At 43.2% G+C, this 20,929-nt stretch overlaps 1 protein-coding gene across 4 annotated transcripts; it reads right to left on the bottom strand.

Annotated features, from left to right (window-relative positions):
* Positions 1-2,240: 2,240 nt before the first annotated feature.
* On the bottom strand, positions 2,241-19,263 carry fbxo11b (F-box protein 11b). Of its 4 annotated transcripts, none has more exons than XM_033611324.2 (22): positions 18,932-19,263; positions 17,570-17,733; positions 17,274-17,355; positions 16,900-17,044; positions 16,679-16,808; positions 13,299-13,382; positions 13,013-13,145; positions 12,750-12,856; positions 10,609-10,720; positions 8,861-8,967; positions 8,618-8,755; positions 8,315-8,532; positions 7,950-8,130; positions 7,726-7,848; positions 6,259-6,344; positions 6,022-6,098; positions 5,798-5,941; positions 4,724-4,834; positions 4,515-4,622; positions 4,317-4,425; positions 3,896-3,994; positions 2,241-3,714 (listed from the first exon to the last, which is right to left on the bottom strand). In XM_033611324.2, exons 1-22 carry the CDS (start codon positions 19,017-19,019, stop codon positions 3,585-3,587), a joined length of 2,676 nt encoding a protein of 891 aa, XP_033467215.1. In that variant the 5' UTR covers positions 19,020-19,263; the 3' UTR covers positions 2,241-3,584. The 4 variants fall into 4 exon arrangements, with proteins under 4 accessions (XP_033467215.1, XP_033467216.1, XP_033467217.1 ...); XM_033611325.2 differs by having other exon boundaries at positions 16,900-17,041; XM_033611326.2 differs by having other exon boundaries at positions 17,295-17,355.
* Positions 19,264-20,929: the final 1,666 nt, after the last annotated feature.

The following is a 20,929-nucleotide window of genomic DNA, read 5'->3' as shown; positions in this document are numbered from 1 at the left end:
TTCCCCAGCAACGCTTTCCAGCTCCTCCTGGGGGACCCCAAGGCGTTCCCAGGCCAGATGAGATATGTAATCCCTCCAGTGTGTTCTGGGTCTGCTCCGGGGCCTCCTAGCAGTGGGACGTGCCTGGAACACCTCTAAAGGGAGGCGCCCAGGAGGCATCCTGATCAGATGCCCGAACCACCTCAACGGACCCCATTCACCATGAAGGAGCAGCGGCTCCACTCCGAGCTCCCTCCAGCTGTGTGAGCTCCTTACCCTATTTCTAAGGCTGAGTCCAGACACCCCACAGAGGAAACTCATTTCGGCTGCTTGTATCCGTGATGTCATTCTTTCGGTCACTACCAAGAGCTCATGACCATAGGTGAGGGTTGGGACGTAGATGGACCAGTCAATCGAAAGCTTCGCCTTCCAGCTGAGCTCCCTCTTCACCATGGCGATCCGGGGTGGCGCCTACATCACTGCACCAAACTGCCAATCCAGCTCACGCTCCATTGTACCCTCACTCGTCAACAAGCTTGAGGCAGGAACTCTCTCCAAACCCAGAGGGGGCAATCCAACGGTTTCCGACAGAGAACCATGGCCTCAGATTTGGAGGTGCTGACTCTCATCCCGACTGCTTCACACTCTGCCGCATATCGCCTGTACACGTCCACACTTATAAATCCTTTCCTCGCCGTCAGCATGTTTTTCCGACAGTTGCATATTACAAAACAAAGACGTCAAACTCATGTCTGTGCTGCTGAAAACTAGCAACAAACACGAGTTGTGGCGAAGGGGAAGAAACGGTCTAAAGTGGCTTCATTTCACGAAGACAAATGTTAACAGTGCTGCTTGTAATGTCTGTAAAATGACCATTTCAGGTAAGGGTGTATCAGCAATATGCCAAAACATCTTTTTATACAACATCGGCTTGAATACCAGGAATGCCACTGATTTGAGACACTACACACAAGTGACACTGTTTTCCAACCGAAAGAAAAATATCCTGTTAGAACACTAGCCCCACATCAGAAATACCGTTAGTAGTGGAGCTTTTGCACACCTGAGTGACATGCATGTCTTGTTTCTACTGTTTCTTCTCTATGTTCAGACTTAGATAACAGTTGTGTTAAGCTGAGAACCTGAGTAGGCCCACTCTTAACACATTTCCAGGGACAAAAATTCAAAACATTTTCATGACTTTTCAAGGACTTATAAAACATTTTTAAAATCTTGGCCAGCGTGAGATTCAAACTCTTCTCAAACCTAATTTCAGCTTGAGAGAAGGATTGTGGGGAGAAAATGAAGCAACATACGATAATAAAACACAGGTGCGTTTTAGAGCTACGATACACTGACAGCTACAGACATACATTTGTCGTTGCGCTGAATTGCATGGAAGGTTGCTCACAGCGGAAGATTACTGTACTATTTCGTTCAACAAAACAACATACCATGACTTTCCCAAAACCGTCAGTGTTTTGGGGCGGCTGTGGCTCATGAGGGAGAGCATGCACTGGCAATGAGTGCATGTGTGGTTACTGAGTAGCAGGTGGTGCCATGTTTTGTAGCCTCAACCATCAGCGTGTGAATGTGACATGTAGTGTACAAGTGCTTTGAGTGGTCAGAAGACTGGTAGGCGCTCCACGAGTGCAGTCCATTTACTAATTCCATGACTTTTCCAGGTTTTCCATGACCATGGGAACCTTCCCTACTTTCCTTCCACATAGAAAAGTGATCAGGGATCAACAAGGGAATCCACGGTTCCCACTGTCATGGAAAACCTGGAACAGTCAATCACAATTTCCAGGCCTCAAAAAGCCATGGAATGCATAAGAAACATTTTGAAGTCGTGGAATTTTGTTGTGTCCACATTACGTAACAGCACATTTATTCTCTGTAGTTGTTCATGTCCTGAAGCTCTAGTGTCAGTCAATGTGACGTTTTGTTTACCGTCAAGTGCGTTTCCTTATTTTTACCCCACGTCTCCCTTCATGTATGCAAGCTAGCTGAAATTGAGTTTTAACAGACTGGAGCAAATCTGTCAAGACAAAAAAAATTATGGGTCCTTGAAAAGTCACAGAAAAGCTTTGAAATTTTGTCCACGAAAACGTGGGAACACTGGGTATCGATGGCACTGGTATCAATAAAATCACATCAGCTCCCTTCTCTACTCCTGGGGCTTCCCCGGGGGCATTTTGTTGCATAAAACCAAACATTTCTTAGTAATTCTGCAGGACGTGAATTTAAAGACAGACACCTGTGATCTAATAAAGTTTTATTTTCTTAGAAATGGCCAGTTTCCTGTTTTCTTTTTTTGTCTTTCTAAGAAAGTATACCCCTTTTTGAATTCCAACTAGCATCTACATAATGGTTATTGAATACTTCACAATATATTAAGTCTAGATGTTATGGTACATGCATACGATTCAGGCTGCATGAGGAGCCACAGTCACCACGATACACGGGGGAGAGAAGGGGGAGGAGGACAGGGGTGGGGGTCAGGGTGGGGAGAAGGACTGCAGACTGACTCTTCAGTTCCAGTTCAAAGGAGCTCTGACGCCTCCCATTGAAACCCTCTCCACAAAACACTGACTGCATCAACTTATAAACATATACACACGCACAACTTTCACTGTACACAACACACATTTACACACTCACATACACACCTTTATACAAGCGTGGAGCCCCTCCACCTGCCGTTTAAGCTAATATACTGGAGAGGGTTTTTAGTGTTTAAACGAGATTCTCTTTCACAGAAAGAACTTTCACCACTGGGACGTTTGAGTCTCTGCGCTCTGCCTTGGAGTCGGGGAGGGAGGAGGGATGCTAACCAAAGAAAAAATAATAATAATTATAATAATATATAATAAAATAAAAGACATTCAAATACAGTCAGCTTTTTGCTTGAAAATACAAAACTACATGAGAAAGCATCGAAATAAAATCCATTGATCAGAACATTTTTTTTTCTTAAAAAAGCCCAAGTGCTCCATCACACACACAATCTTGCTCTTTATCCACACACAACAGAGCAACATCCGCCCATCCGTTGCCTAGTTACAACTGCCTGGGCAGCCAATGGGGATGGCAGCTGCGAGGAAGCAGGAAGTCTCTTTGACAGCAGTTCTTGTGAGGAAGAAGAAGAAAAAGTGGGCTGGGAGCCGAGGAATAACACCAGGGGTGTGTGGGGTGGGGGTGGGGGATCTTCACGCGCTGCCAAAGTGGCGCCATTGACAGCCTCTCTGCGTAGCCCTTCTCTTCTTCTTTGTCTACAGACTGCAATAAGAAATACTCCAGTGAGGAAATCTCTTGTGGCCGTTCTGTCAGTCTACCTCAGCTCCTCTGCTCCCTCTGGTGGAGCCTGTCGCCGCTGCAGCGTGTCTCGACTGCAGCGGGCAGGAAGCTGCTTCCTCCGCAGCCTCTTTCACCTCGATCCCATCTGAGAGCGCCGCAATCACAGAGTCTCTCTGGGTCCTTATGGCTGCAAGTGGATGTGTGTATGTGACTGTGTGTGGGTGTGTACGTGTGGGTGTGTGGCTGTGGTGCGATGTAATGTGTTTATATGCTTGTGTGAGAGAGTGTAACTGGACCAGACGCCTTCAGTTATGTTGCAGCGTGTTGGACTCGATGGGTGGCGCCGAGTCATACAGAGTGTCTGTGTCGTGTGTGGGCTCTCCGGCCAGCGTGCATGGGTTGGACAACGTTCCTGCTCCACAGTCACAGAAAAACCTGGAGGGGACAGACGTCACAGATTAGGAACCAGTCGCCTCAAATAAGTGCCAGAAAATAAAACTAATTTTCAGGTTTTTTTTTTTAAATAAACAGAAACATAAATTCCTTAATTCATTCCCTCAAATAAATAAAACAATTGTTGGTCAGAAAAAATGTAAAGGAGCCAAGAATGTCTTACCGATCGTGCCGTATAAACTCTACATCGTGCCCTTGGTGGCATTTTTTGATGCAGTTTACACAGATGGCGTTCCTATCTGTTGTATTACAGGTGTGACACCTGGGGAGGCAAAACAGATTCGTTCACACAACACAATTATGGAAAATAAAATCAATACAAATGGTCCTAAAGACCAAGGTGACGTCTTAAAAAGGGCCTGTCCAGGGCGTCTAAAAGCTTAGTGGTTAGAGCGGGCATCCCGTGGACAAAGACACTGTCCTTGCCGCAGCTGCATGATCAAATATCTTCATCCATCGAGCAACTTATTCTGATGTTGGAAATTTGGCTGCGGTAGTGAAAGTGGTATTGGCCGGCATTAATCATTTCAGCTCTACTTAAGCGTTCTAATAACATGCTGTACTCTTTATCGGATGCAAGTTACCTGTAGAAGTCGTGCATGGGGTAACTGGTGTAGCTGGAGATCTTGTAGAGGCACTGTCCCCTGCTCACTGCCTTCTCAATGGCATCCTGGTTATTCAGAATCTTATTGTCTGACACAGGAGGGACAGAAAATACGATCAGAAAGCAGATACAGACATGTTGTAACCAGACTGGGCGAAGCTTTAATGCAGCTAGTTACCTTTCATGGTGACGTTGACTCCAGAGGCCAGAAACAGGCCTCCAAAGCGATTGTTGAAGATCTGGTTGCCCTCGAGTGTGGCTGTGGCGTGGTTAGTGATTTCAATACCTGGAGAGGGGAAAGAAATGAGTCATCAGCACCAAAAGGAAACATACACTGAGACATTATGTGCTTACATGAAGCTACTTTTGAAAAAAAAAAAAGCTTACCTGCAGCGAAGCCGTCAAAAATGCGGTTCTTGCGGAGTATCGGGTGGCTGTTGGTGCTGATGAGCACACCGGCCTGTGCGTTCCTGAAGATGTCGTTCTCTTCCAGCAGACCTACAGAGATAACAATGTCATGGTTCAAACTGTAGACTTGGGCAGAATTTATACTTCTGCGTTGAATCGATGCCATAACCTACGCCATAGCCTGACGTGCACCTCCCCAGAAATGTAACTACTCATCGCGGCGACGCAGACCTCCTGTCTATTATAGTCAATAAAGCCTCCACAAAAATAGCATTTTAAGTCTTGTTTGCGATTTATCCTGGCTTCATATGAGCAGAGGAAATCTCCGCTCATCACTAGGCTAATTTATACAATGTAAAATGGCTTGTGCTAATAACATTAGCATGTTATATTTGTTTGGAAAACGTGTTTAGTATAAGACAGTTGTTTTGTCAGTGAACCTTGTGAGTTGTAATGGAGCTGAATTTTGTAATGTTACCTTTGTTAAATGTTGCTGTTGTCCCTGGCTTCATATGAGAAGAGGGAAAGATCGCTAGCTGCTAGGTTAATTTATACAATGTAAAATGCCATAGGCTTGTGCTAATAATGTTAGCATGTTGTATTTGTGGGGAAAATGTGTCCAGATAAAGACAAGTGTTTGTCTGTGAATGCTGCGAGTTATAGTGAAGCTGATTTGTGTACTTGTGTTTGAAATCGCCTCTATTAAGCCATGTTTAATGTGTGTTTAATGTGTGTTTAATGTGTGTTTTGACTCAACTAAACTTTACAGCACTTCATAGAAACCTCCATCGCAGACTAGTGTTTTGGAGGTGTAACTGCAGAGTGACAGACATACCACCACACAAGTATAAATGCTCACAATGGCGTAGGCGACTTGCATAGGGTCTGCTGCACAACTTTAAATCCCGCTTCACAGGCACAAATTTTAGTTTGTGAAGTTAAACTGTGGGTGAGTTGTACTGTTAACTTACAGACATATCAACCAAAAAGAACTTTTCCGAAGCTGTGTGACATTTTTTCTAAATCATCTGGCTACAGATTGTGTCAAAGTACCTCTGCCTCCATTGAAGATGCAGATGCCTCCATCTCTGCCGTCATGAATCTTATTCCGTCTCAGTGTGGGGTTGCTGTCCGTCTTGATCCACACCCCAGCCATGGCATTGTCAAAGATCTCATTGTCCTCGATGAAGCCCAGACCTGTTGTGTCAAACAGGAGCATTAGACACCTTCACTACATACGAGAAAAGCAGAGCTGCAGCAGAGCGAGAAATACAGACCTGAGTTGTAGACTAAAATCCCTCCATTCTGGCCTCCCCATATCTTGTTGCGCCTGATCTTTGGGTTGCTCCCCGTCCTGTCAAGATTCAACAACAACTATTTGACTCTTGTACAACTGAGTGGGAAAAGAAAATCTGTAACGTGTCAATGCTTTCATGTAGAATCATCTGGTTTAACAAAGTGTCTCTTATTTTGTATGTTAGGTGAAAACACTGCTGATAATGGCTAACTGTTACCTTATTTGTACACCAGAGTACATGTGATTGTAGATGTCATTGTCTTCCAACACACCGTGCCCGTTGTCGTAGAAATACACGCCAACCTAAGAAAAAAGAGACAGATGATCATTCAGGAGATTAGATCAACAGCAGTCAGGACGTTGTAGATGTAAAGTACATAATAAGTACATAAAAAGAATACTTCATTGTCCAAATGACTTTTGTGTTTTAAACAAAAAACTGTTTTTTTTCCCCTTCACAAATTCAACTGAACACGGAGCTAGGGAAAGCATTCCTTCAAAGCTGAATTTATCCTTCTGTGTCGAATCGGCCTACTGTAGCCCGACATGCACCTCCACAGAAAATTAGTATAAGACAGTTGTTTTGTCAGTGAACCTTGTGAGTTGTAATGGAGCCGAATTTTATAATGTTACCTTTGTTAAATGTTGCTGTTGTTCCTGGCTTTACATGAGCAGAGGAAATCTCTGCTAGCCACTAGGCTAATTTATACAATGTTAAGTGCCATAGGCTTGTGCTAATAACATTAGCATGTTGTATTTGTGGGGAAAATGTATCCAGATAAAGACAAGTGTTTGTCTGTGAATGCTGTGAGTTATAGTGAAGCTGATTTGTGTACTTGTGTTTGAAATTGTCTCTATTAAGCCATGTTTAATGTGTGTTTTGGGTGTGTTTAATGTGAGTTTTGAATCAACTAAACTTTACAGCACTTCACAGAGGAGACTGCAGACACCTATCAGATTTTAAAGGTCCACTTTAAAGAATTTGGGGGAATATGGTGGGAGAAATGGAATACAATATAGTAAGTATGTTTTCTTTAGTTTATAATCACCTTAAAATAAGAATCATTGAGCCCTTTATATCTACACAGTCCATGGAGTCGGAGCGGACAAACCAAACACTGGCTCTAGATAGGGTCATTTGCGTTTTCACATGGCCACCATAGTTAGCAGCCCCTCCGTTGTGACAGGCATTGGAAAAACATTTTCCAAACATTTTTTTTAAAACCTAAAACTGTTTTATTCAGTGTTTTTACTGGTTTAAATCACCTGGTCCGTTTGTTTTGGAGACCAAGAGACCTCGATGGATAATTAGGCTCCCAGTAAAGACCGCCTGAACAATGAACACTGATGGAATGCTAAGCGGGAGTGAAATCAACAATCTTCACTGCTAGATGCCACTCAATCCTTAATGCTACACACTGCTCCTTGTAATCGTAAAGAATAAATATGTGGAGGCCAATGCTGATATTATGGCGAGCTGCCACTACTTAAAAAATGCATGGGAAACACTGACTTGCATTTATTTTACTTATAATTTTAGAGCCCGCATTGGTATTCTGTACAATGTCAATAAAGGATTTTTTTTTTTATTCAACTCTATTTCATCTGCAGAGGAAATTAAATCAGATTACTTGAGGCTTTATATAGGATTTAAATGGGAAATGTTTGGCCGTGTTGATCTTACCTGTTTGCCACTGTGGATGCGGTTCTTGCGGAGGACAGGAGTGCTGCCCGTGGTCACCCAGACTCCAGCCAGCGTGTTGCTGTAAACCTCGTTCTCCTCGATCACCCCCTGGCCTTTCTCGTGCTGAAACACAAAGCTGGATCAGCTGCCAAAAACCTCTGACAGAAAAATAATCTGTAGTTGAGGATAGGATAGGTTTTAACCAAACTGAAGAGTGTATTTACCACATAGATGCCCCCGTGCTGTCCATCGTGGATCTTGTTGTGCCGTACAATGGGGCAGCTGTTGGTTCGGATCTGGATTCCCGCCAAGGCGTTACCATAGATATCATTACTCTCTATCAAACCCCGTCCATCTCCAAATATGTACACCCCTCCTTGGTTACCGTTGAATATAGCATTTCCCCTGGATATATAAGGAAAAGAGAAATTGTCACAATCTTGGAAAAACATGTGCATGGAGACAGATGCCCTCATCGATGTCAGCCATGTTGGCCGTCTTCACTGAACTCTAATTTTGCACCCAACCAGTACCTAAATCCCTCCTTAGGTTTACCACAAATGCTTTCCTGTGTGAAGTGCGTCCTCACCGTATCGTTGGGTCGCTGTTGGACGTGATCCACACCCCGGCGAAGTTATTGGCATAGATTTTGTTCTCTATAAACTGTCCCCGTCCCTTCTCGTGGACGTAGATGCCTCCCGTTTGGCCGTGATGGATCTCACAGCGCACCACTGTGGGGTTGGCGTAGGCCTTTACCTCAAAGCCTGCTATGCGGTTTCTGTGGATGTTACAGTTCTCAAAGTAACCCTGAAAAGACGACATGTGTTAGACAGTCTGCAGTGCTTCTTCAGGTGAAATGTATGACACGACACAGCTGCTATTATTTATTTACCATGCCGTGATCGAAGGTGAACACTCCGACATCTCGTCCGTGGTGGATGTGGTTACGTCTAATGATGGGATTACCGTGGTTTTTCACCCAAATTCCTGCTAGCGCATTGTTGCTGATTTCATTGTCTTCATAAATGCCCTGAAAACAGACAAGAGGACACGGAGTCAGAGGGCTGTGAGGAGCATTTGTGCATTCACAGCAAATGATTTGTGTTAAAATCGAAGGAGAACAGTAATTTCTTACCTGTGCGTGATCTGTAATGTACAGTCCTACGTTCTCACAGTCACTGATGTTGCAGTGTTTGATGGTCGGACACGCTCCCTGGCCACTCACACACACAGCTGAACCCACTAAACACAGGGGAAAATAACAGAAGTGTTACACTACAATAGAGCTGCAAGCACTTCCATTATCACAGTCAAATAACAGAAACAAGGTATTAAATCTACAATGACATGGACAGAAGTTTTATATATTTTTAGAAAGACTTGAATCCCTATTGTTCAAATGGCCACGTAACAGACAGTTCACCCCAAATCAAAACTAAAGGTTTTTCCGCTGCGAGTTGTTGGGTATTGGAGATATTGTCCATAGAGATGTCTGCTCTCTCTCCTATATAATGGAACTAGATTGCAGTCAGCTTGTGGTGCTCAAAGCGCCAAAAAATACATTTAACAAAACTGTGTCTCTACAGAAATCATGACCTGGTTACTCAAGATAATCCACAGACCTTGTTGTGAGCAGTTTCAGGTAGGAACGATTTAATGGCTACTGAACTACACCTGCCAACCCAATCACCGCACAGAGCGAAGCGTGCATCTACTGCTAGCTCACCTAGCACCACTGAGCTAGCCTAGCGTAACAGCCTCTTGTCCGTGAGTAGCTGCACCTTTTCCTCTGCACGGTAATACGGGTTTTTTTCTGTGCAGTTTCATACGAAGACAATAGTTCCTACATGAAACTGCTCACAACAAGGTCTGCGGATTATCTTGAGTAACCAGGTCATGATTTCTGGAGACACACTGCTGTTAAATGTATTCTTTGGCGCTTTGAGCACCACAAGCCGAGTGTCATCTAGTTCCATTATACTGGAGAGAAGACAGACACCTCTACAGTTATTCTGGGGTGAAATGTCTCTTTGAAATAATCCTTGAGCACCTCCTTGTGGACAAATGAATTAGCCTGGGTCAGCAGTTTCATTCCTGCACCCCCATGAAGTATCAGTTAGGGTCTCAGCCAATCAGGAAAGGACAACTAACCCTGGGGCTCACCAACCAACACCTATCCATCACATTTACCATGACTATGTGCACACACATGCTCACACAGTATATCAAACACGTGGGACAACTGCTCGCAAGACATGTATGACGTAGTTACTAGCAGGACTAGAGCTGTCTGGATTTTAATGCACAAGTCACATAACCCAACACTGTGTATTTACACGCCAGAAAACAAGAACTGACACACTGTACTCAAAGACAAATATTTTCTAGGTTTAAGTAGATTCCATACAATTTATTAATGCTAAATATGCTGTGACATGTCCTCCTACATGGTCTTCACCAGACGATACATGTAAAGACACTAAATCACATGACCCAGGCTGATGGAAACTAAGCGTCAGTACAAGAGGGGTTTTGTTAAACCATGCAATAATGGCAGAGTGTTTCAGATTTCCCATAGCTGCAACCCAAGAACCCAAAATGTTTCATGAGAGAGAACAAACCACTATAATAAAAGTAGTTGCCAAAAAAATCCTACTGCTCCAGGGTTTTGAAAGGGGGTGTTTCAGCATAGTCCAAGACCCAAATGACTAATTTAGTCTCTCATCCTGGGACATAATGAACACCCGCATCATTTAGCAACACGCCAAAATTCTGAAATCATGAAAGCAAATGTGTCTTTTGTGGAGCCAATGCTGCATCTGTCAACTGGTGTTCATGTCACTGCTGCCTCCCCCAGTAACAAGTGGTCAGTGTGTGTGTTACCTGTGCATGTGGAGCGGATGATGCAGTGGTCGATGTTGGGGCTGCAGTTGACCGTGATCTCCAGACAGTGGTGGGCGTTGTGGTGCTGCGCCGACTTATCATCAGGATTAAACTGAGGAGAGAAGAGTAGCAGAGGTCAGACAGCGGCTGCGCTTACTGACAACACATCAAGCTTCTTTCCACCCACCACATCCACACCAGACTCTCCCCACTGGAGGCATTAGTGCCACTGATACTTGTAGCCGAAGACAGGAAACAACCAGGAAACGGCGATATCTTACACCACGAGACAGAATAATCGATAGTGTCACATACAGAGAGGATATCTTTTTTGTCACTGAAGAATCTGCACCCAATGAGAAACGTTAACATTATAGAAAACATTTGTCTCATAACTTATTTTTGCTGGTTTAACTTTCAGACAAAACCACCCAGATAACCAACATAGATTGGAATTGGATGACACTGATTAAACTCTGACAAATCTATTATTAGATTACATTCATGTCTAGCACCTGAGCTCCTTAATATGGTGCACGGCTCATATCAAAACCGTCTTGCTTGCATTATAAAAGTGCATTTTGTTTTCCAGTCACTTGGGTTGTTCTGCCATCTGCACCAAATAGTTTGAAGCATCATTCATTATGTTGACATTCGAATTATAAATCATTTGACTGCTGATCAGCTTTCTTTCCTGTTTAAACCCAGCACATCTTCACAGTTGCACTTTAGGATAAGCTTATTTTACTAGCATTAAACTATATGTGGAAATACATTCCAGTGGTGGATGCGTAGGACTGTTTCCGACTCGTGATCCGAAAGATGTGATCAGAAAGTCAAAATTTATTACAAAAAGATTGATTTAATAATTTCCAAAACTCATAAAATGTTTTTATCTGAAGAGATATTGTGCTTCAATCCATGTTTGTTGGCGACAACAAACAAACAAACAAATCTAATCATTAAAGAAAACTTATTTACTAACTCATGTAATACGATAAATCACTTTATTCAAATTGTGAATTCTGACTTTGGTGCTGCTCTACTAGTAACTCCAAAGAACTTACATCGATACTCTTTCGCAAGTAAGGATAGCTACAGAAGAAAAAAGCTATCCTCTTCTTGTTTTGGTTGCACAATGGTTCATGCACTTCCTTTGTGCCGTAAATCGAGCCTTCATTTACTCGGAGACATCGTACTTAAAGGCAGACAGAGTTGCACAGTGAAAGCGAGGCTTATAGGGAGCTAATCTAAACGCTGATGGTGTCATTTTTCTAAAGCCATCACACTGTGCAATCAACATTTACTTCATGATGATAAGTTAAAGCAACAATACAATAATGACAAGCTATCTTTTGAAAGTTCTATACAGCAATTTTGCAGGTCCGAATCTTTGGACCGCTCCACCGAGTTTGAGTTGGCTGATTCGTCTGGCATCTTGACATGAAACATCAGTTTCTTGGTTGAAATAAAAAAAATGATCCAATGAGCACCACTAGGAGTTTAATGATCAGCCAATCAGCACCACAGGCTGGACTAGCGCTGCTGTCAAGCTCTTGTCACGCAGTGCACCCGAACCAATGAGGAGTAATAACAATATCAAGTGTTACAGACAAGACAGACGCTGCAAAACAAGTATGTTGGCATGGCTACGTATCAGTGTGAACTTAGAATGAGAGATTCAGGTCTTGATCTCTGGTGATTTGTGGATGCAATGTCAGATTTAAGATGGAAGCTGAGTGTAACCAGATGACAACTCTGTCTTTTTTCTCTCTTTAATAGGTTAGTCAGAGTGTCCTTTTCCAATCCCCAAAACTGCAGAGAGAAATTTTCTCGTTGACCACACAGTTTAGGGTTATTATCGGGAGCCCAGGAGCATCGTTACAAGGCTCGTGTTTGCTGTTCACCTCATTTGTGGTTCGTGTTTAGAGAATCCCAGAAGTCCCAATTTGGGATATAATCATAATTTTATCCTCAACTATGAATAAATAATACATCAGAGACACAAGTGGACTTTCCCAGTGTGCCTACATAGCTTAACGGTGGAGCCCAGCAATCACACTGCTGAACAGGATCGTTAATATACAGCCAAGTTTGTTTGAAAAGAGGTCACATCAAGAGAAAACAAGATCTATGTTTACCTTGATGGTCATGTATCCCACATAGGCATCCTCTGAGCCCTCCATGAAGACAAACGTTGAGTCTCTTGTGTTCTCTATCACCACCTTGTCTGCTACTTTACCGGGAGCTGAGGGGAAAGCGGAGAATACTCATCAGCGTCTTCATACATATGGACAAACACAGAGTGTATCCTGTCTTTTTAAGAGAGGTATTGATTGCGTGCAGCACAAGCACCGACTGAGCTAAAGTCTTATGTACTTTTCAGTGCAAGAAATATGCTTACCTGCACCGATCATGGTGATGGGGGACTCTATATAAATCCACTCGTCCGTATAGATGCCAGAGTGGACGAAGATTAGACCGTCAAAGTGGGCCTCTTGTACTCCGCCCAGCGCATCCTCAATGGTGTCATAATACTGCAGGAGAGAAGGTACAAACACTTACAGGCAGAATACACACGCCTACTATTCATCACAAGGCAGTTTGGGAAAGCAAGCGCGTGTTTACATTAGCTGTGCTTTGCATAAGTGTCAGTGCTATGAAATAAATCCTGAAGAGTTTTTTCTTACCAGCATATTCTCTCTGCCTTTGTATCTGCCGGGGTTACTGTAGAAATGCTCGGCAAAGCCTGGTTTTACATGAGCACCTTTGTACTGCAACACAGAAAACACCAAAAGTCAAAATGTGTCACTGGTGAGCACGCCAAAGCATCAACAGGGTCATCAGAAAACCTAGTGGGGGAGGCCTTGTGTGAGGAGTCAGCGTGGGTTTCCTCTGGGTACTCCAGCTTCCTCCCACAGTCCAAAGACATACAGGTTAACTGGTGACTCTAAATTGTCCGTAGGTGTGAATGTGAGTGTGAATGGTTGTCCATCTCTATGTGTCAGCCCTGTGATAGTCTGGTGACCTGTCCAGGGTGTACCCTGCTTCTCACCCAATGTCAGCTGGGATAGGCTCCAGCCCCCTGTGACCCATGACAGGATATGCGGTTACAGAAAATGGATGAATGAATGTGACTGTGTGTAGTGATTTGAGTGGGAATTGTAATTTGTGCATTTCATTTTCACTGAAAAAAAATATAAAAATGATGGTGGTGATGTGATTTTTGCTGGGGTGTGTACCAAACAAGCATGTTCCCATACATCTGAAATATGATTTACAGGCCGGGCATCTCTGTAGCACAATAATGCTTCATTTCTAGTATTATGTTGTGACAGATTTAACCTATATCAAAAAATTATAGCTCCTGCTATTTGGATTTTGCACTTGGCCAGATGTAATTTCTATGATGCTTTGATTCACTGTGGAGCCCTTCCAGACAGTTTTTAAATAGAAAACAGTGCAAATTCAATGTGCAACACGAGAAGATACCAGAAAACACAACACAGTCCGTGTACATCAGTGGTTAAAGATGTTTTTGGATTGCGACCCTTTAAAACAAAGTAATGTTTGTGTGTGACCCCTTGGCTACTGGTTCCTGTCCTGCAACCCCTGAACCTTAAAATTGGTAACCACTAACATCCGCAGAACAACTTTGTATGCAACAGTAGCAAGAGGCAGGACCCCTGCAAAACCTTAAGAGTCAAGTGATCATTATAAAAAAGAAACAATATGACTGCGATCACTTTGATTTCTCCTCTTACATTAAGCAAACATGTTTGCCTTCTGCTACCCTGAGGACCTCGGACAATGTTAAGATAAACTGGTCTGTCTGTGAATGAACTGAGAGCTTTCATTGTAAAACTGAACTGAGTTTTGTCAGCTACTGGTCGTAAAACTTAAAGACCTAATTTAACCCAGTAAAAAGACACTTAGGAACAGTAGCTTGTTGTCATTTCCAGATCATTATGATAAGAGATTAAAGCACTTGAAAAGACAAATTTATTTGACTGTTGTTCTTTTATTTTAATGCTTACAGTTGCTGAAATCGAGCCCGTGTCCGCAGTGCACATCCATGTTATAGAATGATAATCTATAGCCCCTTTTGCACTGACAGATTTTCTGCAAATGTTGGGTCGTTTTGCCGGCAAGCTGCAGGCGTTTAGACACACAGAGCCGGATTGGTGAGTTGATCCAAGGTGCCAAATTTTCCGCCACGTAGGGGTAGACATATTGGCGGAATCTTTTTTGGTTTAAAATGAACAAGGCACCCTTCTGCCACGGGAGGGGCTGTTGATGACTTGTGGGAGGAGCTGCTGATGACGCCGCAAGTGCGACCCACTGGCGGTGGATAAACAGGAAACAGCTGATAGCAGGAACAAGCAGCTAGTAGCAAGAGAGAAACGCAAACCTGACAGACACTGTAAAGATGATCAACTGGGGAGACAAAGAATTGCGCGCCCTCCTTGTCCTCGCAAACGAAGAGGCCATTAACCAGCAGATGACGGGGACGGTGAAGGATGGGCCAACTTATGAGAGAATCGCCGAAGGACTGACCAGCCGCAGCTTCCCTCCCACGTCACTGTTTACGCCACACTCGCTACACGTTTTGTTACTTGCTCACGCCCCCCATTGCCCCCAAAAAGCCGCATTCTGTATAAACAAAAGTAGGCAGGCAGCATTTTGCTGAACTCCCTGATTTTGTTTTTATACTGCCAATGCTGAATAAAGACTGATTGGGCTTTCCTGCAAATTTGCTCAATTCCTGTTTAAAAAGGGCTTATGCTTCCATTTCTCCCAGTGCCTATTGCGATATTCCAAAAATAAACATAAAGACACTGATTCTAAGGATGCACCAATAGTAGCTGATACCAAACAGTAGTATAAGACGATATTTGCCTTGTTGGCCGCCACTGGCCTAATGGCAAATAAGAAGCGGTTCACTGTTAGCAGTAGGTAATGTTTCTCTGTCATGTAACATCAATTTTGGTTGGGCGAAAAAGCAGGATAGGACGCAGTCCACTCGCTACTGATGCATCAGAGGACGTACACTATTGTTTCCCTGATAATGTTACATGGTGAACAACAAATATGTGTTGACATCGGCAGGAAGAGAGCTAGTTAACGTTAGCTGTTAGAAGTTGGTGGCTGGAACGAACAGCTGACAGAGGTTGCATTGAGTTACATTATGATGCATTCAAACTCGATTTAGTAAAACTGAGTATTGGGTGAAGGTAAATTATAAGTTGTCATGATGTGTTCAAATGTAACTTTGTTAAAATGTAGTTTTTGGCGAGAAAGTTTGCTAAATATGGTTGTTTGAGGAAGAAATTTGTGGATGTTTTAACTGTGACATAAAATAAATATTAGAGAGGAAATTATGACATACAAAGTCTTTTAAAGCAGTTATCAAAAAAAAATTTTCATGTAAGATGTTTAATGTTGTTTCATACATGTGTATGACTGAATGTGTGTTAATTCAAAGATAGTGTAACAAAAAGCTAAATGACTTTTAAACCGTGATGTTATTTTTTATTATGAAGATCTTTGTTTCTCTGTTACAAAAGGGGGAATAAATAACAACAAACAAAATATACACCAATAAAAAATCCAAACAGTAATTGACCAAATTGTTATTTTAAGCATCTGTAGATTAGACACAAGCACTTAGGCAAAAGCCATTTTTAAGTCGAGTTTATTTGACTGTGGTTTTTCCTTCAACTGTTTAATCAAGTGCATTTCCCTGAGTGCATATCCATGTTATACAGCTATAACTATGCTTCCATTTCTCCCTGTACATATGGAGATATTTAAAAAATAAATACACGCACATTGATTCTCTTTCTAATGTGTGTGAGCAAAGTGTTTTAACTTTACAGGCGCTCCTTTTCCCAGGCCAGATTTTATTACCCAACTGAGTGGCATGGATTTTACTACAAGGCCATATATGACTTTTCAGAGCTGCTCGTTGTTTATTTTTAATACATAGAGAAAATGTAAGGAAGGGAGACAATAAAATAAACCATGTCCACGTGAAGACATTGATGCGCTTCAGAAAACACTTTCTTACCAGCTGTTGGAAGCTCTCCTTCCAGGGGTTTGGGTGTTCATGCTCCTCAGGGCTGACTTGGTAGAACCTGCCTGGCTCAGGGTGCATCATGGGACGCGTGTACTCAAACACCTCCATGTATAGACGCTTCCTGGAATATTAAATACAACAGTTGACTGAATTTTAATGACAGATGTTTGAAACAGGAAAAGACAAGTTTCCATCTCTTCGGCAGCACTCACCATAGGATGGGGTCATTGGCAAGCTGGCTGAATCTCTTGCAGACGCAGGCTGCCTGACAAAGGTCCTGTTCCAGTAAGTAGGAGAAGATCTTCAAAACAACCTCATCTGGAAGCTTCTGCTGCAGATATTGCTCTGCTGGGGCTGCTAAAAACACACACACACACACACACACACACACACACTCACAATGTAAGCTTTAGAAAATAATATTTTCAACCCAAGCACATTAAACTATCGAGTCATGCCATTTAATGGATTGCAAAGGAACAAGATTTACCAGCAGACACACACAAAAATCAATGGAGATTTTTTTTTTTAAAAGAGAGAAACGCTAACAGTCTGCTTGCCCCAGTTGCAGAGATTTAACACACACCTGGCAGGTCGTGGCTCTTACCGGACACTCGTGCCCGCTTGGCTCGATGGCCAAAGGCCTCTGTTGATGAAGTGGAAGCTCCCTGTAAAAGAGGGGAAATAAGATATCAACCCCATGCCAAGACTTGAGCGCTAAGTAATCAACTGGAAAATTTACTGCTCTGTCACAAAATCATTGTTCTTTCAAAGGAGAACGCAATCAATCAGCAATCCTCTCTCATTCACACACTGAAGTCTGTAGACCTGCACACTGCAGCCGATGCACAAAAAAAATGCATTTTAATAGTTCAGTCTAACCTCCATTGGGCCCTTGCTGGGGCAGGCAGAGGCGGTGGCAGAGGCAGCAGCGGTTCTCTTGGGAAGCAGGGTCTTGCGTCGAAGCTGGTAGGGACTGTTCTGAGCTCCTGGACCGGACTCCTCAATAGCCATCTCTGCTGCAGCTGCTGCAGGAGCCTCCTCATCTGGACAAAAGGGAAAACAGATTTCCTATACATACACCACTTTCTCAAGAGGCACTTCAGTGCACAAGGCTGCAGTATAGACCAAGGCCATGCAATTTAAAAAAAGAAGCATTGTGTATGTCTCTGAGAAGCTAAATCATCTCTATTTTGCTCAAACACACAACAAACAAAATCTCACTGACGCTCTGTACATTTATGACACAACGGTGTGTATTCAGCTCACATGCTGTATGCACACTGCGCAGGCTGACAGACATGGTAATAGTTGGTAAGGCAGACAAAGGTTAGTGATTGATAATGGCAGATGCACCCCCTGCAGACACATAACCAGCCTTTCATGTCTAGTCATTCACAGCTGATATCGGGCAGAATATGCGTGTCTGTCTCTGAGCCCTGTATGTGCAGAAGCAGACCCATCTTTTATGGTGCTGTCAAATTAAGGGCCGCAGATGAAGTCGATCAGACGTGCGGCTAATGGCTAAAAACTGAACTGCGTAGCTGGCAAATCCGCGGTGTAAACAAATCGAGCTACGGCTAGCAGGCTCCGAGAACAAGGAAGGGGATGTGGGTTCAGTGTGCTGGGCTACGATAGCTTTGAACTACAGCCCCGAGCGCAGAAAATGCACTCGGTGATTTCACCCAAACCACACCGTATCATCTATCACAGCTGATCTTGTGTGGCCTCTTGAAGCTGGGGGCAGCTAGCTGGTAGCATTGCCCCCATTCGTTGCTAATGTTTTTGTTAACGTTACACCCCAAAAATGGCAGTCCAAAGACGCCGCAGATTTACACCCTCGGAATCGTTAGTGACAGCTGGGAATGCGACGGCCGAGGAGACACGCAGATTGTGGTTAGAGCCTGTGTACTTGATCCTTTTACCTCAAGCTGAGGTTACCTGAATATGCGCTATTAATGTTGGCCGTTTAGCTACATACGCATTACGTTAAGGCGAAGACAACCCCCAACCTCCACATAACCTGGTAAGCTAGCTAGCGGTGTTAGCTAGCCCCAATCACTCAAGCCAAACAAAGCGCGGCCTGGCCTAAGCCACAGAGCAAGAAGCCTCGGGTTTTCCTGCTGAACCTGCCGTCTCCAGGAGTGGAGAACAGGCCAGTGGCGGAAAACGAGGGCCATGTGAAGACGGTTCCGCCTGACACGGCTTCGTGTTAAAACATTAGCTGGCAGTGGCCTAGCTTACCTCTATCCCCGTTGTTCCGTTCGGGCTGCACCGGGCGCGGCCTCGACACTCGCCTGGGTCTCCTGTTGGTGGCTCTGACGGAGTTCATCTGGGGAGTTGGTTGTTGAAAAATAGACTGCTATCCTCGACCGCCCGCTTCTAAATTTAGCCCTCTACCCAAACTACCACCCGCACAGCCCTTTTCCCGGATACACCCAAACAACTGCGATCAAAAACCCGCTGGTATTTGGGGTGTAATCGCTTTTTTTCCTCCGTGGTGTTACAGCTCCCCCCGTATCGCTACTCGGTGCCAGCTCCGTCTCAGTCTCTAGCAGGAGGAGCCATTAACCCACACGGGAAACAATCGCGAGAAAAAAAGAGCAGAGTGCCCCTTCGACCAATCACGTACAGCGTTTTATGAGCGCTCGCCGCAGCAGCCAATCAGAAGCGTCGTATCACACGGCTTGACAAACCTTTCTGTTGGGGTTCGGGATCGGTCAAGCGGCGACTTGATCAATACATGGGCAATAAATAATACTAATAATACAATTAATTAACATTTTGCAGCCTTATTCCCCACTGTCATACATACATAAAGGCTTGAGCTACATGTAAGCATATTCTGTAACAGTGTGACACATTGACAAGGCATAGACTTTATTAATAAACCAAGCATTTCAACAATCATCCTCATTTATTAACAAAGCAAACCCTTAAATTTGTCTAATTATCCTCCTATTTAATCGATTTATTTGCCACATACTGATGCAAATGCCAGTGTTGGGACATACTGAGCATATGGAGGACAGACACTGGGGTTAGCTGCAGGAGATTTTAATAGTGAGCTTACATTTTCACAATTTAAAATCTTAAAGTGAAATGGAAATGCGAGTTTTAAAGCAGGATACATGGATTATGAGATTATAGGTGGAGTAAAAGTTTACAGTTCTATTTTATCTGAAAATTATTACTTTATGATTTAAACAGAGTTATTAACAGGGAATTTAAATTTTTGTCATTATTTTGAGCTTTTTAATGTACTATAATTGAAATGCACATTCGATCAATCAATATATGATTTAAATTTGGAATGTATCAATGTATTAATTAGAATTAATCACCGAGCACGCCCAGAACTATTTAAGTGGCAGTACAAATTGAAATCCTTTTAACCCATGAATGCAAACTGAACTATGATCTTGTTACAGCCGCTTTTCAAGCCTGCAGGAGGTGAGTGTGAGTCTCCAGTCATTCATGTCGGGTGGAGTATCACTTTAATAAACACGTTTAGCCAATTAGTATCATTTCATATAATCGGACCAGCAGATGGCATTGTTTGGCTGCGAAAGATAAGGCTGCGATCTCACCGCATTTAAGGACACAGCGCTACTGAGACTGCTTTGTTGCATTTTTACAAGGTCGTACCTGGAGTTTAAACAAAAAATAAAAAATCTTTTGTCACATTTTTTTCTGTCTGGAGAAGGTCTTTATATAGGAGTTGTTACCATGCCTTTAATCATGCACCAAAACCAGTGATTAATCATTTTTAGAAATGACTTAATATAAGTTTGAAGACCAAGAGGGGTGTGTTCCATTTAAAGCATGTATAGAGCTTAGGAAAAAGAAATTAAGGTAAACACATAGACTGTATATGTGAGGAAAAAAATTCAACAGTCTGCTAGGATGTGGCCTTATAGTTTTTGGTGGAGACATGAAAAGCAGGGAGAGAAGGAGGTGTGACATGGAACAAATTAAGGTCAACAGGATGCTCTGAATGTTATTCAAAGTAGTTCCAGCTAAATATCCCACGAGGAGCTGCAACAGTAGTGCAACTTCTGCACATTAAAGGGATAGTTTAGACTTTTTCAAGTGGGGTTGTATGAGGTTCTTACCCATCGTCAGTGTGTTACATGCAGTACATGTTTGTCGGCATGCCCCTAATTTAGAGAAGCAGGTACGAGAGCCAGCATGGAGGTTAAGTGATGTACTGCTGTGGAAGGTGGCAGCGGCAAAATGTGT

The sequence above is a fragment of the Epinephelus lanceolatus genome, chromosome 21, assembly GCF_041903045.1.
Source record: "Epinephelus lanceolatus isolate andai-2023 chromosome 21, ASM4190304v1, whole genome shotgun sequence".
NCBI classification, from domain to species: domain Eukaryota; kingdom Metazoa; phylum Chordata; class Actinopteri; order Perciformes; family Serranidae; genus Epinephelus; species Epinephelus lanceolatus.
This window is presented reverse-complemented; position numbering and strand designations above follow the sequence as displayed.